Here is a 15,512-nt window from a genome sequence, read left to right as displayed (position 1 = left end):
AGCACCCCCGACTCTTATGGGATGGAGGGGGGATGAAGGGAGACACCGCGGTGGGTGCTGGTGGTGCCAGCGGAGCACGCCCGACCCTTATGGGATGGAGGGGGGATGAAGGGAGACACCGCGGTGGGTGCTGGTGGTGCCAGCTGCCCCGGCACGCTCTGGACACTTTATTCCTCCTGCCCCGAGCACCCGCGGGAGCTCTCGGAGCAAAGCACCGAGCAAGAGGTGCCCGGTCCCGGCTCCCCGCAGCGTCCCGGCCGTGTCCACGACGGTGACCAAGGCTCCCAGCGTCCTCCCGTCGGGCCGTGGCCTCACTTGCAGCCCTGCAGAACGCCCAGGGCCTCCCGCACGGCGGCGAAGATCATCCCGTCCAGCTGCAAGGGCGCAAAGAGGGGGCTCAGCACCGCTCACCCCACCCCGGCACCCCCGAATTGCCCCGGAGCACCCACCTGGGCGCGGAGCTGGCGCGTGGTCCCGGCGGGACCCCCGATGCCGAGGTCCCGGAGGCGGACGGCGCTCTCCGGGGACAGGAATTGCTGCTCCACGCTGATGGTGCCGGTGAGGCTCTGCACCTGCTCGGGGACGGTGGCATCAGGGTTTGCCGTGCCTCAGTTTCCCCAGGGGGTTGGCACAGCCCCTCGGGGGAGTGGTTCAGAGCCGCCTACCTGGTGGGGAGCCCCGGCGGGGACCAGCACGGCGTCCCCTTGGAACTGGAGGAGGCTCCAGCCGCTCACCCCGCACTCCTCCCGCAGCCGCCGCCGCAGACCGGGGTCCAGGTAGCGGCCCGGGGGCTCCGCCGTGACCGTCCCCTCCCGCCCCGGCTCCTCGGATGCCTGTGGGGTGCCAGGGGTGAGCGGAGCCGGGGGCTGGAGCGCGGCCGGGGGTGGTGGCACCCACCTTCCGCAGGAAATCCCGGATCCGCCCGGCATCCTCGGCACGGAAGATGTGCCACAGGGCCCCGGGCCGGCCACCGCTGTCCCTGAGCCGCTCCCGCAGCTGCGCGTCCTGGTGTCCCACGTCCCCTGGCAGCAGCACCTCTGCGGGCACAGAGAGGTCAGACGGGGTCTGGGCAGCGGGTCGGGACGGGGGGGGACCCCCGGGCTCCCCCCGTACCCCGCGCTGCCGGCGCTGCGTGGGCCAGGACGCTGATGGAGTCGGCGGCTTCCACCGTCAGGTTTTTGGTCCCAAAGTTCCGGTCCTGCGGACGCACACCTGGATTGGGGCGGTGGGTGAGCGTCGGGCATCAGCGCGGGCGGGGGGAGCCCGGGTGCCCCCCAAAGCCCCCGTACCGCACTCACCGTAGGCCACGCGGACGCGCGGGCGCAGCCAGCGCCGGCCCCGCTGGCCCCGCAGGTAGGTGGCCAGGTTGAGGCGGCCGCTGGCCCCGCAGTACTCGGGCAGGGGGAGGCTGGCCCGCAGGTTGGTGGCCCTGTGGCACAGGGTGGGGTGGTGGTGACACTCGGGACCTCCCGCTGCCCCAGCCCTGGTGCTGGCACCCAGCTGGCGTGGGGAGGGGACATCGGGGTGACGCCACCCTGTGCCGTCACCTACCGGCTCAGCTCCATGTCCCCAAAGCCACTCTCCAGCCTCAGCAGGTTCCCACTGCTCTGTTCCTGCTCCCGGGATGCTGCGGGAGGGAGAACAGGTCACATCAGGGATGCCCAGCCTGGCTCCCCTCACACCTCACCCCAAAATCACACTGAGGACCCCACAGACTCCTCGTCCCCTCACCTGTGCTGGCGGCAAAGCCACCCCAAAACTCCCGGCTGCTCATCCGGACTCGGCTCCCCGCTGTCCGCAGGTTCACCGCCTCCACCTCCTCCTCCTCCTCCCCCGAGGGCTGGAAGGATTCGGGCGCCCACAGCCGCCCCTCCAACCTCTTCTGCAGCCCTGAAACCAGCACAGGCTGCCGGGGCAGCCGGGGATCGGTGGGGTCGCTGGCTGGGGGAGTCCCGGCTGGCACCCCACACCCCAGGGATGGGGCGCTCACCTGGCCCTGCCGCCAGTGCTCCTGGAACAGTTTGTAGTTGCTGGCGTGGCCGGGGTCGTGCAGCCAGAGCAGCCCACTGGGGGCCAGGATGCAGTGGGACGCGGGGGGGTCCGGGGGGCTGGAGGGGCTCAGCTCGCCCCCCACCTGCCTCTCCTGGATCTTCCTCTCCACCACGCGGGCGATGATGCTGTCCAGGATGCTGGTCAGGCGATTATCCTGAGGAGGGGGGACGCAATTGGGGAGCCCCTCAGGCCACGCTGACCCCTCCCCAGCCCCCACCAAAGGGGGGTGGGCAGCAGGGGACGGGGTGACCAGATGGCCGCGGGACTCACGCTGGGCAGGGCGGGCGCCACGGGGGCGAAGGCCATGCGCACCCCGTCCTGGCCCAGGCACAGCTTCACGGCGGTGGAGGCCAGGAGGTCGCAGAGGGTGGTGGTCTGCACGGCCCCACCCCGCGCCGGGGGCTGCCCCGGGGACGGCGGCCCCCCCTCGGGGGTCTCTGCTCGGGGGAGAGCAAGGTCACGGTTGCCCACGCCGCCCTCCGCGTGTCACTCCTCACCCAGCACCCCAAAAGGGGAGGGGGGTGCGGCATCCCTGACCCCCCCGGAGCGGGGCCGTGCCCGCGGCGGGGGGGTCGCAGCCGGCCCTACCTTCCTTGATGGGCCGGGCGGGGTCGGCTGGGCCGTGGCTGCGGGGTGGCAGGGTGGGCACCGCGGCACCCGGCGGCTCCTGAAACACCCCGGACCAGGTGGGGATCCAGGTGGGAGCCACATCCCCACCCCCCAGACACGCCCTGTGCAGGGGTTGGGGTCCACCTGCGCCCCCTTTTCCCCCCATCCACAGCTCCCCCCCCCCCCCCCCCCCGTACCTGCCTGCCCGGGGACTCTGCCAGGCTCTGCTCCGCAGCCCCCTCCCCGCAGGGACAGTGGGACTCGATGCCAAACTTGACCCTGACCTCGTGCAGGAGCTTCCAGAGCCGGGTCAGGACTGGGGACGGATGGGGACAGGGTTGTCAGTCCCCCCAGCAGTGGGTAGAGGGTGGTTCTGGGGCTGGGGGACACACTCACCGCAGGTGGGGACGAACTGTGTGGGGACCAGGGATGACACGTGGTGGTCCCGCCCGGGGATGCACTCAGGTGGCTGTGCCGGACCCTCTATGTCAGAGAGAGGGTGCGTTTGTCCCCACTGATCCCCCCAAAGGCTGACACCCCCCTTTTCCACCTCTCCCCATCCCCATACCAGGGCCATTGTCCTCCCTCCTGCTGCGGTGGCAGTCGGGGCACAGCTGGAAGCCACATCTGGCGCAGCTCCAGTGGGAGTTGAAGAAGCCACGCTGGCAGGCATCACAGAGCTGGGGGGCTCCTTCCCCCCGCCGCCAGCCCGTCACCCCTGCGAGAAACACAGCCTCAGCCTCCTCGTGTCCCCAGTGACCCCAATGCCACCCCCACCCTGGTCCTTGCTTACCCTCGAGCCCACCGGGGGCTCCCGGCCACGTGTCCCTGTCCCTGCGGACGGCGTCGCAGAAGGGGTCCCCCAGGACCCCCAGCAGGTACTTGGCCAGGCAGAGGCTGCTCCCCACATTCCTGCTCCCCACATTCCTGCTCCCCACATTCCTGCCCCCCAGCTCGGGGCCGGCTGCTTCCAGCAGCTCCCCCTCGGCCTCCCCCAGGGTGCAGAGGCCATCGACGCTCAGCTCCCCGTTGTCCCCCAGGGCGAACCTGCGGGGAGAGCAGACAGGAGGGTGCTCAGAGTTGGGGGGATGGGAGGGTGCTCAAAATGGGGTGATGAGACAAGAGGTGAAAAATTGGGGTGGTGGGGTGCTAGAAGGTGGCAGGACAAGGAAAGGATGGGCAAAAGTGGGGTGAAAGGAGATCCCCTAAAGCGGGGTGAAGGGAGGGCACGCTCCAAAGTAGGGTGACGGGAGAGGGTGTTCTGAAGTGGGGTGATGGAGAAGATGTCCCAAAGAGGGGTGACAGGAGGGGATGCTCCAAACTGGGGTGAAGGGAGGGGATGTCCTAAAGAGGAGATGCTCAGGAGTGGGGTGACAGGAAGGAAACACTCGGAAATGGGGTGACAGGAGGGGACATTCCAAAGTGGGGTGACAGAAAGGGGTATTCCAAAGAAGGGGGTGCTCCATTGCCCCCTGGGACCTCCTGCTGGACCCCCCCACCCCGTCAGCTCACCTGCGGAAGTGCATCAGCCTGCAGGTGCTCTCGGGGGGCTCTTCCTCGTCCTCCTCGCCCTCGGGGTCCCCCCCGGCGCGGGGGGCACAGGCACAGCAGCGGGGGATGCTGTGGGGCAGCGCGGTGCAGGGCAGGCTCTGCAAGCACCACGGCTCCCCGGCGCGGCTCGGCGGCTCTGGGGACACGGGAAGTGCTTGGGGACACTGTGGAACCCCATCCACACCAGCTGGGAGGGAGTGGAAGCGTCCAAAGCCAGGCTGGATGGGGCTTGGAGCAAGCTGGGATGGTGGAAGGTGTCCCTGCCCGTGCCAAGGGGTTGGGACTGGATGGGCTTGAAGGTCCCTTCCAACCCAAACCATTCCGGGATTCTGGGATTCCATGACTGGCACGCTGCGGCGGGGGCTGGAAACTGGGCCAGAAAGTAGGGCTGGAAAGTAGAGCTGGAGCTCCGCACAGGTCAGGGCTGAGATGCCAACGCCTCCCCGAGGAGTCACTGACCCAGCCACAGCACTGCCAATCCCCGGGAATCCTACCCGAGGGTGCCACGCCGCCCCAAAGGTGCCTTCCCACCCCCTGGGCATCCACCCGAGGGTGCCACGCCGCCCCAAAGGGACATTTCGATCCGTGCCCACCCTGGGAATCGCTGCCAGACCCAGTCATGCCGGGAAAAACCCCAGCACAGCAGGTTCCGCAGCCCACACGTGTTCCCAGCTCGTGTTGTGGGCGCCGGGAACCGGGATGCGAAGTTCCCTTGGGATTGGGTGCTGCCCCCGCCCTCTCCGCGGCCCCGCTGTGCACCCTGTGCATCCTCACCTCCGTCTCCCAGCTCCATCCTCCTCTCCTCGGGGTCCCCCGCGCCCTCCGTGCCATCACCCGGGCACACGCTGGCCTTGGTGCCCCTCTTGGCCGCCCCGGCGCCCTCGCCGGTGGTTCGGGGACCGTCGGCGGTGCCGTGGGGGCGTTTGGCCGAGCGCTTGCCCTCCGCGGGGGGCTCGGGACCCCCATCCCGCCGGGAAGTTTTGGAGCGGGGCAGCGACTGCTCTGAGTGCCGCGTCAGCCACGTCTTCTTCAGCTTGGTGTGGTTGCTGGGGGGGCACGGAAAACGCCCCCCGGGCATGCCCAGGGTGGGCTCGAAGGGGTTGGACACCCCGCAGCCCACCCCCGGGCACCCATCGCAGCCCGGGGTGGGGCACAGACAGGCCGGGGTGGGCTCCGGCTTGGCAAGAGCCGCTGGGTAGTGCCGGTCCGCCAGCAGAGGCGAGGGATTTGGCTCCCCGCATGCCGGAGGCGAGCCGGGCTGGGCGCTTTGGTAGCCCAGGCGCTCATCTTTGGGCTCCGAGGGCCGGTCCGGCCCCGTGTCCGTGGAGAAATCGGCGCTGTGCGGCCGTGCGCCCACCCAGGGCACCCCGCAGCCCCCCGCGCCGGGCCGCAGGAGGAAGAGGGGGTGGCTGGCGCTGGGGGGAGGCGTGCGGGGGTGGGGAGCGGGCACCGCCGAGCTGCCCCCCGCCCGGCCATCCCTCCACGGGGCTCCCGGCAGCTCCGGCACCGCCGGCTCCCCTTCCCCGTCTCTGTCCTGCCCTGCCTGGCTCCTGCCGAGCAGCTGCGATGCCGCGTGGTTCTTGGTCGAGGGGTGGAAGCCGGGTTCTTTCTTCGGGTAAAACTCCTGGAAGGGAGCAGAGGGGCTGGTGTCACCCCAGGAGTGGGTCCTCGTCCCGCTTCTGTCACCCGCATCCCTGCGAGGGGATGATGGGGAGCATCCCGTTCCCCTGCCTCAGTTTCCCCACCGCCCCCCCTTCAGGCTGGGCAGCCGCCCGGTGCTTCCCAGTGCCCGGTGCCGGGGTTCTGGGGTGCCCGTGTCCCCCGCTGCCAGCGTGGGAAAGGAATGGGGAGCCGCAGCGGCACGGGGTGCGACGGGCGCGCCCAGGGCTGGCAGCGCTGCCTCCCGCCGCCCCCGTGCCGCGGCTGCCGCCGCCGTGACTCAGCCCGGGGGTGGCATCACCCGCAGGGACACCGCGGAGCACAGCGTCACCCGGCGCGTTCCCCCGGCGCTCGGGGGGCTGGGACCCCCCTGCCGAGCTGCAGGGGGGAACAAGGGGGCTGTGTCCCCCTCGGGGACGCTGCCCGGCCCTGCCCTGGGTGCGGTGCCAGCATCGCCTTTCGCAAGCCGCCGCTCCCAGCCGGGTTCAGGTGAGGCTGGAGCCGCTGGCACCTCCGGGGAGCACCGGGAACCCCCGAGTATCCGCGCTCCGGAGCCTCTCCGGGGTGTCCTACCTTATTCCCTGAGCTGGAGCAGTCGTCGAAGGGGGTCAGAGCCGCCTTGCACCTCGGCGGGACCCCCAGGTAGAGGGGCTGTCCCCAGGCGGGCGCGTAGGAGCCCAGCCGCCAGTCCACGCCGGCGAACCGCCCGTCACCCATCGCCCCCGGCCCCTCCGGCCCCGCGCCGCCGAACGGGGGGTCAGCCGGGGGTCCGGCGGGCAGCAGCGAGGACAGGAGGAAGGGGCTGTGCTTGGCCTCCACGAGGAAGGGGCAGTGGCGGAAAGCCGGGGGGTCTCCGGCCGTGTCCCCCGCCGCGGTGCGGGGCTTGCCGGCGGTGCCGGGGTGCTGCGTGTCCAGCCCCGGCACGGGCAGAGGGTAGCGGTGGTACGCGTGGCTGTAGAGGGCCAGCGGGGCCAGCACGGCCTCCGCCCACCGCGGCCCCGGGCGCTCCTTGCAGGGCTCCCCCCAGCCCGCCTTGGGCTGCCCGTTCCGGGGGGACAGCAGCGGGGGCAGCTCAGCTCCGTCCTTGGGGCGGCACAGGGCGTCCCGCAGGCACGGCGGAGCCGGTGGGTAGGGGCAGCCCAGCCGGCCACCGGCGAGCTCCCGGACGGGTCCCAAACATCCCTCGGAGCCGCTCCAGGGACATCCTTTCTCCACCCCGTAGCTCAGCTTGCCGGGCTCCGGGTAGCCCGGGAGTCCCAACTCGGCAGCGGCGCTTCGGGATAAAACCATCCCGCTGCTCTCCATCCCCCGGGAGTCCTGCGCTGCCTCCGGGGCTCTTCTCCACCGCGGCGGGGTCTCCCCCATCCTCGCGTCGCTGGCCATGCTGCTCCGACACTCATGTGGTGCTCAGCGCCGTCCCGGGCAGGCCGGATCCTGCGGGCAGGGAGAGGGGCATCAGCGGGGAACAGCACCGCCCCCTGCCCGGGCAGCGCTGCTGGGAAACTGAGGCACGGGGATGCTTGGGGGTGCTGCAGGGGGGCTGCCTTTAACCCCCCAGCTCCATCCTCCCGTGTTTGATGGGAGGCTCCCCGGCGTGGCGAGGGGATCTCGGGCTCCCGTGCCCCGCGGCATCCGTCGGGATGCACGATGCGGGCGGGCACGTGTCTGGGGCGTGTGTCCCCGTCCCATCCCGTCCCTCTTGCGCCCATCCCGGCGGGGCTGGCGGCCGGGACGCACCTCGCACCCACCAGTCCCTCCGCACCCAGCCTGGCCCCGCGCCCGGCCGCTGGCACCCAGCGTGGGGAGGCCGTGCCCCGCGCAGGTATTTGCCTCCGGCCAGGGCTGGGCTGCGCTTCCCAGGAGGGCTCCCAGCGAGGGGGGAGCTCCCCGCTCCCAGGGGCCCCTCCTGGGAGAAATGCCTGGGGAGATTTGCAGGATTAACCCTCCTCCGGGACCCGGGCCACACGCAGACGCGGGATGCGGAGCCAGACCTTGCAGCGGCGGCGGTCGCATCCCTTCCCCGTGTCCCCCAGTCCTCCCTGTCCGGCAGCTGGAGCAGCCGAGGGGGACAGACCCGAGGTCAGCCAGCTCCCAGCCCTGCTGCGGGGTGGGACAGAGCCGCCCCGATGGCCGGGATGGGGACAGGAGCAGGGTGGGGACAGCAGCGTGTGTCCCAGAGCCGCCTGTTCCCGTCACATCCTCTTCCCAGAGAGGGCAAAACCCCCATTCCCACGCTGCTCGGGAAGCATCCCGGACCACCCTGTCCGAGCCGGGGCACCGTGGGGCACAGGGACACCCTGGGGACACCCAGCCAGTCCCTCCAGGGCGCAGGACCCATCCAGCCCCATTTCAGGAAGTTCTCCCAGCACAGCTCACCAGTGCCCCGAAGCTGCCCCACCACCTGCCATCCCCCCAGCTGCCCCAGGGTGACATTGTCCCCTGTCCTTCATCCCATCCGGAGCACACGAAGCCGCTCCCGCTGCTCGGCGAACATCCCCACTGCCCCACAGCTACCTGGAGGGTCCATCAGGGACCCCAGTGCCGAGGACGAGCGGGGGTCTCTGCCGGTGACACCGGGTCCCGGAGAGGCGAAGCCGGGCGGGCGGGAGCACCTAAACCCACAGGCTGAAGGGGTCCGGCTCCGGGATCTGGAGGAGGCAGAAAGCCGCCCGGGCGGCCCTGGGGATGTTCTTCTCCGCCTGCTGGAGCTGGAGTTTTTGATCCATTGGCTTGGGAAGCTCCGTGCTCCTCCTGCCTATCGTCCTACGAGCTGGGGGTCCCGGCGAGCTGGGATTCAGGGACAGGGGTACCCAGGGAGCAGCGGCAGCACGAGCGGGACCTTCCCCCGGCTCTAGGCAACCTTGAGCATCCTGAGGCGCTGGCGGCGGTGGCGGCGGCTCTGCTCCCCACGAGCGTGCAGCCTCCGCCGGCTCCGGCAGCGACTGGGCGGGCGGGAGGGATGCTGGGGCTGCTGACGCCCGGGAACCGGGAATCGGCGCGGTGCCGGCGGTGCCGCCCAGCCCCGGGGGCACCGGCGGCGGTGCCAAAGCGGGCAGGTGTGCTCTGCCCCGTGCGGGTGAAGAAAGCGCCCTTTGTTCGCCAATGCCGCCCCGTCACCAATGAAAGGCTCCAGCCGCCCGCTCCGGGAGAAACTGGAATGGGAGAAACACCGGGATGGGCCAAAAGTCCCTGTCCTGGTGCTGGGGAGCTGGTGGGGGAGTGTCCGGCATGGAGCGTGTGGTGGCCATCCTATGGGATGTGAGCCCCCAGGACCCCAAACCCCTTCGGCTTTTGCCAAAGGTTACGGATCTGGCCTCAAGCCACGGTCCAGAGCCGTGTCCATCCCTCCTCCAGCTGCCTGGGATGAAGGCAGAGCTCCTCTACCTCCCTGCACACCCCGCAGCAGCCGGGTGGGAAGAGCAGGATGTGCTCCAAGGGGTGCAGAGGGACCTTGTGGGGCACAGGGATGCTGAGACAGCATCCTGATGGTGCCACCCTGACCGGGGATGAGGAGGGAGTGCCTGGGGCCACTCACCTGTGCCCTGCAGCCCACCAGGATCACACCCATGCCAGCCGTGCCCACCAGGATCACACCCATCCCAGCCGTGCCCTGCAGCCCACCAGGCAAAAGCCGGGACCTTTTGGGTGCTCCCCACACCGTCCCCAAGCCGCAGGACCCCCAGCACCAGGACACCCCGACCCCAGACCCACCAGCACCCACCACCCGCTCCTGCCGACAAGCCCTGGAGAGGGAGGAGCAGATCCAGGGGGGTCTCCCAGGTGGACACCCCATTCCTGGGCTCCCGGGGAGGTGGTGCTGATGCCAGCAGTGCCGTGCGGGTTTATGTAACCTGCGTGTGTCCCCGGGACGTGCCCGCCTTACATAAACCGCATCCCTCGGCGCGGCTGGCCCGGCACGGCTCGGCACGGCTCGGCAGCGGGGGCCGGGCAGGCTGGGGGCACGGGAGAAGGGGTGAGGGCAGGCCAGGGCCCGCGGGAGCCCAGCAGCGCCACGAAGAGCCGACCACGGGCTGCCTCCAGCTCAGCAGCTTCCTTGCGGTCTGGTCCCGCTGGGAGCCGGGCGCCGGGCTTAACCCTTGCTGGGCACGGCTCGGGGCACCGCGTGCCACCGGGGTCACTCGGCCGTGCCAGGTGGTCCCATCCCACCGCCAGCGTGGGTCAAGCCACAGCGGGACCCCCCCCGAGCCCTGCTCGCCCAGGGGGGGAGGGTTTGGGGGGCCGCGGCGCCGGGGTGCTGCTCGCTGCACCCAGTGGGTGCCAGGGAACAGGGAGGGGACCCAGACAGGGCTCGGGGCGAGGGAGAGCCCGCGCCTGCCTGCGATGAGAAGGTGCTGAAAGACAAACTCTTCCCTTTCCCCTCCCTCCGTTCCTCAGGAATGATGGATCCGGAAGGGCTGGGACGGAGGTGGCAGCCGGGAGGGATCCCAGGGGAGGGTCTGCAGCGTCCTGGTGTGGCCGGGTGGCTCTGGGGGTGCCCGGGGATGACGGGAATGTGGCGAGGGAGGGGACAGGTGGGGACAGGGGTGGACACGCCAAGCTGAAAGTGGGAAGCCCCAAGAAGGGTCCGTGGCAGCCGTTGCTGGGGCAAGGAGATGATGGAGGAACAACAGGGAATTTCCCACCATGCACCGGGGCAGCATCCCTGGGCACTGTCCCCTCCCCACGCCACGCTGCCCTCGGCGTGCCAGGGAGCCTGAGGCCTTGGTGAAACCTTCCCAGGGCCAGCACAGCCCCCACGGGGTAGCCACACTCTGGGACTCTCTGTTGGGGCTCAGCCACCGCCCCCCGATCCCAGGAGCGGGATCCGTGCCTGCTCCCACCACCCCAACCTCTGACCGGGGTCCCAACACGCCCTGTCTGTCCCAGCGCGACCCACGGAGGCTTCCCAGGGTGATCCGGGGGGTTCCAGGCTGAGCTTGAGTTCTGCCAGCCGGGAGATAACCCCCGAGGGGGGTTCTGCCTTGGGCACAGAGCTCCCAAATCCCTGTTTTTTCCCCCAAACAGGAGGGCGAGCAGAGGGACGGCAACACCCACGAGCCAAGCGCTGGCCAGAGCGCCGCCGCGGGAGGCCGGAAACACCCGAATTAGAACCCTTGGCATCCCTGCCCTGCTCCATGCCAGAGCACGGGGGGGACGCTGTGAGGACGTGGGGCGGAGGGACACTGTCCCCACGGTGTCCCCTGGGATTGTGGGGGACGCGTGCGGGACAGGGGACTCCCAGGACGATCCAGCTCCGGCGAAAGGGACGGATGGGGGTCCTGGTATCCCAGCTGACCCTCTCTGCTGGATGTTCCAGCAGCCCTGGATCCTGCCAGCCCCGTCCCGGTGCCCACAGCACCTGCTTGGATCAGGGCACCGCCAGCCCCTCCAGGAGCGGGCTCTGCACCCCCAAACCCACAAGCCTGGGGAAGAACACAAAATCCAGCATTTTCCTCATGCAAAATGGATCCCTGCTTCAGCTTGCCCGGAGTCCACTGTGCTTACACAGAACCTCAGCCCTTCCTCTTCCTCCTCCTCCTCCTTCCTCCTCCTCCCAGCCCCGGCACGGAGCCCGGCACGCACCTACCTGCCTCCACCACGGCGCAGGTGAGGAAGCTGAGGGCGCAGGCAGAGGAAGCAGCCCCGATCCCCCCCGTGCCCAGCACCGGGCGCGATGGCCGCGAGAGCTTTTGTTAATCTGCACCCGGCGCTTAAATAAAAAACAACAACCAAAAAAAAAAAAAAAAAAAAAAAAGGAAAAAAAAGGAAAAAAACCCCACGTCAAACCTTCAGGAGTCTGGAGGCTGCGGCGGAGCGGAGGGCACGGGAGGACACTCACTCCCACACGAGCAGCTTTCTGGGAATTAGGGCCACAGCCCAACTGCTCTGGCAGCCTGCGCTCCCCTCCAGCCCTGGCTGCCCGTACGGCGGGGCCTGGGCAACCTCTCCGCTGCCGGTGCCGGTCCCGGACAGCCTCACCGGCCCCGTCTGGCCCCGCCGCCGCCGCAGGGTCGGACACTTCTCCCGACCCTAATCTCCCGCTTTTCCCCGGGGAGGTGAGTAAGCATCGCTAATCCCGCTCGCTTCGCTGCCGGGGACAGAGGAGCCGCTCCCCCCGGGCTGGGGCTACTCGCTGACACCCCCAACTCGCCCTCCCCAGCGCAGGTCGCCCCTTCCCCGGGCGCTGCACGCCCTCAAGGCGAAGCTCGGGATGGACGGAGCGAGGAGCGGGAGCGGCTCGTCCCCGCCAGAGGGGACCGCGGGATGTCGCAGCCAACGCACCTTTGGCGGTGCCCCCCATGCCCCGCGCGCGGCGGGGGGATGCCGGGGGGCACGCAGGAGGACCCGGAGGTGAGGGATGCTGCCGGATGCTGCCGTGCCCGCATCCCTCCCTCCCGCCCCGGGGGAGGACGAGCCGTCCCGGCAAGCCCCGGTGCGGGGGCACGGTGCCCGTCCTGTGCCACCCCCCTGGCCCCCCCTCTCCACGTGCCCGGGACTCCTGTTTACCCAGCGCCAGGAACCAGCTTCAAATACCTTGATGTAATTAAAAGCTCACCCCGGGGCCAAGGGCTTAGGACGGCAGCCAGGGACACGGGCAGCCCGCTGCCACCTGCGTGCCGCACAGGCAGGGCTGGCAGCTGCCCGCGCTCCTGGCAGCACCTACCTGGCAGCAGCCGGGGGCTCCTGCCCTCAGCCCGGGCTCCTCCGGTGCCCCCGCCGCGCTCCCGGGGTGCCCCGCCGCCGGGGAGCCATGGTGACGGGCAGGTGATGCGGTGACCCGGATCCTGGTGCGAGGACAGGGGAGTCAGGAGCGATGGGCAGCCACTGCCCGCTGCCTCAGTTTCCCTTAGCGCCCGGAGATGTCCTGCCTCAGTTTCCCTTGGTGGCCGGAGATGCTGTGCGGTCCCCAGAAGGGGATCCCCAGCGCGCCCTGAAGACGGTGCCCAGCTCCCCACGAGCTCGGGGATTGTGCTCCCCAAAATCCTCAGCCCAACGCCCGTGGTGTCACGGCAGGGACACGGAGCCGGAACCTTCCTCGGTGCCAGCGCGGGCTGGCTGGGGACAGACGGGTCCCCGGGGGGACAGGCGGCTGCGGGGAGGAGGGGGGGGATGCAGCAGCGTTCCTTCAGCTGTGTCCTCCCACACTCCCGTCACCTCGGACGCCCTTTTCCCGACCCCTCCCGCCACCACCGCCCTTCCCACCCGCCATCCTCTTCCTCGCCATCCTCCTCCTCCTCCTCCTCCTCATCCTCACCAGCGGCTCACCGGCAGCCTGGGGGCATGTGCGCGCTTGAGGACACGGTGTGGGGGCGCAGGAGGAGCCCCCCCGGAACCAGGAGGGAAGGTCTTACCTGCACGGCAGCGCTGGGGACGGAGTGGGGAAGGGGGGGGAGTCTCATCCCCCGCCCGCCCGAGCCCCCCGCCCGCGGCTCCTCATCCCGCCCTCCCTGCCCTCTGCGGCGGGAGGCAGCTGAGAGCTCCCGGGGCTGCCAGAAAAGAGGCTGCGTTTAAACAACAGACATAATTATGCTTTTGATACCGTCTGCTAAAAATACAGCGCGGTGCCGCGCGGGGAGCCATGTGTGCGCGGCCTCACATGGCTCCCGCCCGGAACAGCTGACTCAGGCAGCGGCCACCGGCAGGGGACAGCCGTGGGGGGAGCCCCGTGGCCATCAGGGGGGTCAGACGCCCACCTGGCACCCCCAAACAGCTGGTTAAAGAGTGATAAGGGCAGCCCAGGGATGGCCAGAGCATCCCACCGCAAAGGCAGCTGCCCCCCGGGTTGGTGCAGCGGGGGAAAATGAGCTGGGAATGGGGCAGGGAAGAAGGAGGGGGCTGAAGGAGCGTGGATGGGGCACTCGGTGTCACCAGGGTGAGTTTTGGTGGGCTCAGGCTGCTCTCAGCCCCGGCAGCAGCACGGGGGGAGGGGGGTGAGGAGGACGCTGGAGGGGTGCAGGGGGACTCTGGGGGTGGCACCCCAAGCACCCAGCAGCTCCCCGGAGAGGTAAATCCCGTTCAGGAGTCATGAACCCAATTTCCCTGACCCTGCACTGCCCGGGCAGGGAGCACGGCCGGGGTGAGACCCCGCGGTGCCCGGCCATGGCACCCCCGGGCACCGCATCCTGTGGCTGCTGCCCTCCGGGAACGGGCAGTGCCTGGCCCGGGGGCACCAGGGGCCCGGCGCTGGCATCACAGCGCCAGCCGTGTCCCTGTCAGCTGTGAGAGGGAACAGCCCTGCGTCACTCGGTCCCCTGCCAGCTCGCAAGGATGCAGGCAGGCAGCCATCCCCCGTGCCCTGGCACTCCAGGCCTTGTCCCCAGTCCCTCTGCAGCTCTCCTGGAGCCCCTTTAGGCCCTGCAAGGGGCTTTGAGCTCTCCCTGGAGCCTTCTCTTGCCCAGGTGAGCACCCCCAGCTCTCCCAGCCTGGCTCCAGAGGGGTCCAGCCCTGGGAGCAGCTCCGTGGCCTCCTCTGGACTCGCTCCAGCAGCTCCACGTCCTTCTGATATTGGGGACCCCCGAGCTGCAGGTGGGGTCTCACTTGAGCGGAGCAGAGGGGAGAATCCCCTCCCTGAACCCGCTGGGAATCACTGACTGCCACAGCCCCTGAGCCCCCCCGATTACGTCACCTCCTACAAGCCCCCAACCCCACTTTCCCCCCCTCCAGTGGCTCCAAACTCTACCCCGGGCTGGGACAGGGGGTCCCCACAGCGGTGCCAGCCAGGGCTCAGCCTGGCACCCCCTCCCCGGAGGGGACCGTGGCAGCGGGCGAGCTCAGGTCAGGCGCTTAAACTGCTGCGCTGGGGCGGTGCCAGGCGAGCCGGGGGGGATTAGGGCTTTGCTGATGCAGCCTGGCACTGGCCCGTGCGCTGACACAGCTGGGATCAGCGCTGGCACCGCCGGAGCTTGCCTCGGCCCCGGGGGAACGGGCTGTGCCACCCCGCCTGCCTCCTGTCCCCTCCTTGGGTTTCAGCCCCTGGCGGACACCCTGGGACTCACCAAAGCAGGACGCCAAAACTGCTCCCTTCCCAGGACCCCGCTTTTCCCCCCTTGGAAGGCGCTGGTGCTGTGCCCCAGTTTCCCCAAGCTGGCAACCCCTGACCCCCCACCCTGGGCATGGAACACTGCGGCTCCAACGCTGCTGCCTGCCTCTCTTAGCCCACCTGGGGGTACCCCAACGTGGGAGAACCCCTCCCCTTTTGACCCCCAGGTCGCCCCAGCAGCCTCCCTGGGCCGTATCCTTGGAGGAACCGCGCTCCCTAAGCGGCTTTAGGGGGATTACAGGCAGCCCCCTGGCCCTCGCTGTCCCCACCCAGCCTTCCTTCTCCGCTGCTTTAAGTAATCGTCTCCCGGGCCGTTTTACGGGGCTAATCCAGCCACCTCCACCTAATCTGCTCCAACACCCCTGCCTGCCCCGGGACGCCCCGCGGAGCCCGGCCTGGGCAGGAGCCGGGTGCTCTCGCTGCCCTGGGAAGACCCCCGAAAGCGGGCGGCAGCCAAGGGCTAAAAATACAGCTGGCCTCAGGGGCGAGGGCAGGGAGGATTGGGAGCGAGGGGATTGATGCCAGGGAACAGGGGCACCGCGGGGCAGGCGGGCGCTCGAGGGCGGGGAGTCACCTTGTGGCACCCCGCGCGTGCCCCGTG

The 15,512-nt window shown here is 69.9% G+C and overlaps 1 protein-coding gene across 10 annotated transcripts; it reads right to left on the bottom strand.

The window, feature by feature from the left end:
- Positions 1 to 3: 3 nt before the first annotated feature.
- On the bottom strand, positions 4 to 13,294 carry HR (HR lysine demethylase and nuclear receptor corepressor). 10 transcript variants are annotated; one of them, XM_048287286.1, is made up of 21 exons: positions 13,224 to 13,294; positions 12,536 to 12,656; positions 11,459 to 11,581; positions 8,386 to 9,023; positions 6,445 to 7,305; positions 4,987 to 5,836; positions 4,174 to 4,348; positions 3,455 to 3,708; positions 3,230 to 3,379; positions 3,058 to 3,144; positions 2,859 to 2,977; positions 2,641 to 2,719; positions 2,323 to 2,489; positions 1,991 to 2,206; positions 1,732 to 1,906; positions 1,552 to 1,627; positions 1,114 to 1,212; positions 898 to 1,037; positions 666 to 833; positions 450 to 572; positions 4 to 374 (listed from the first exon to the last, which is right to left on the bottom strand). In XM_048287286.1, the coding sequence occupies exons 5-21, from the start codon at positions 7,252 to 7,254 to the stop codon at positions 88 to 90; spliced, it is 3,975 nt and encodes a 1,324-aa protein (XP_048143243.1). In that variant the 5' UTR covers positions 7,255 to 7,305; positions 8,386 to 9,023; positions 11,459 to 11,581; positions 12,536 to 12,656; positions 13,224 to 13,294; the 3' UTR covers positions 4 to 87. The 10 variants fall into 10 exon arrangements, with proteins under 10 accessions (XP_048143243.1, XP_048143242.1, XP_048143246.1 ...); XM_048287285.1 differs by having other exon boundaries at positions 12,536 to 12,961; positions 13,224 to 13,287; XM_048287295.1 differs by lacking the exon at positions 13,224 to 13,294 and adding an exon at positions 1,299 to 1,429 and having other exon boundaries at positions 129 to 374; positions 12,536 to 13,034.
- Between the last annotated feature and the right edge of the window lie 2,218 nt (positions 13,295 to 15,512).

Source organism: Corvus hawaiiensis, chromosome 27 (assembly GCF_020740725.1).
Source record: "Corvus hawaiiensis isolate bCorHaw1 chromosome 27, bCorHaw1.pri.cur, whole genome shotgun sequence".
NCBI lineage: Eukaryota > Metazoa > Chordata > Aves > Passeriformes > Corvidae > Corvus > Corvus hawaiiensis.
Note: the sequence above shows the minus strand (reverse complement) of the source record. Positions and strands in the feature narration are given on the sequence as shown.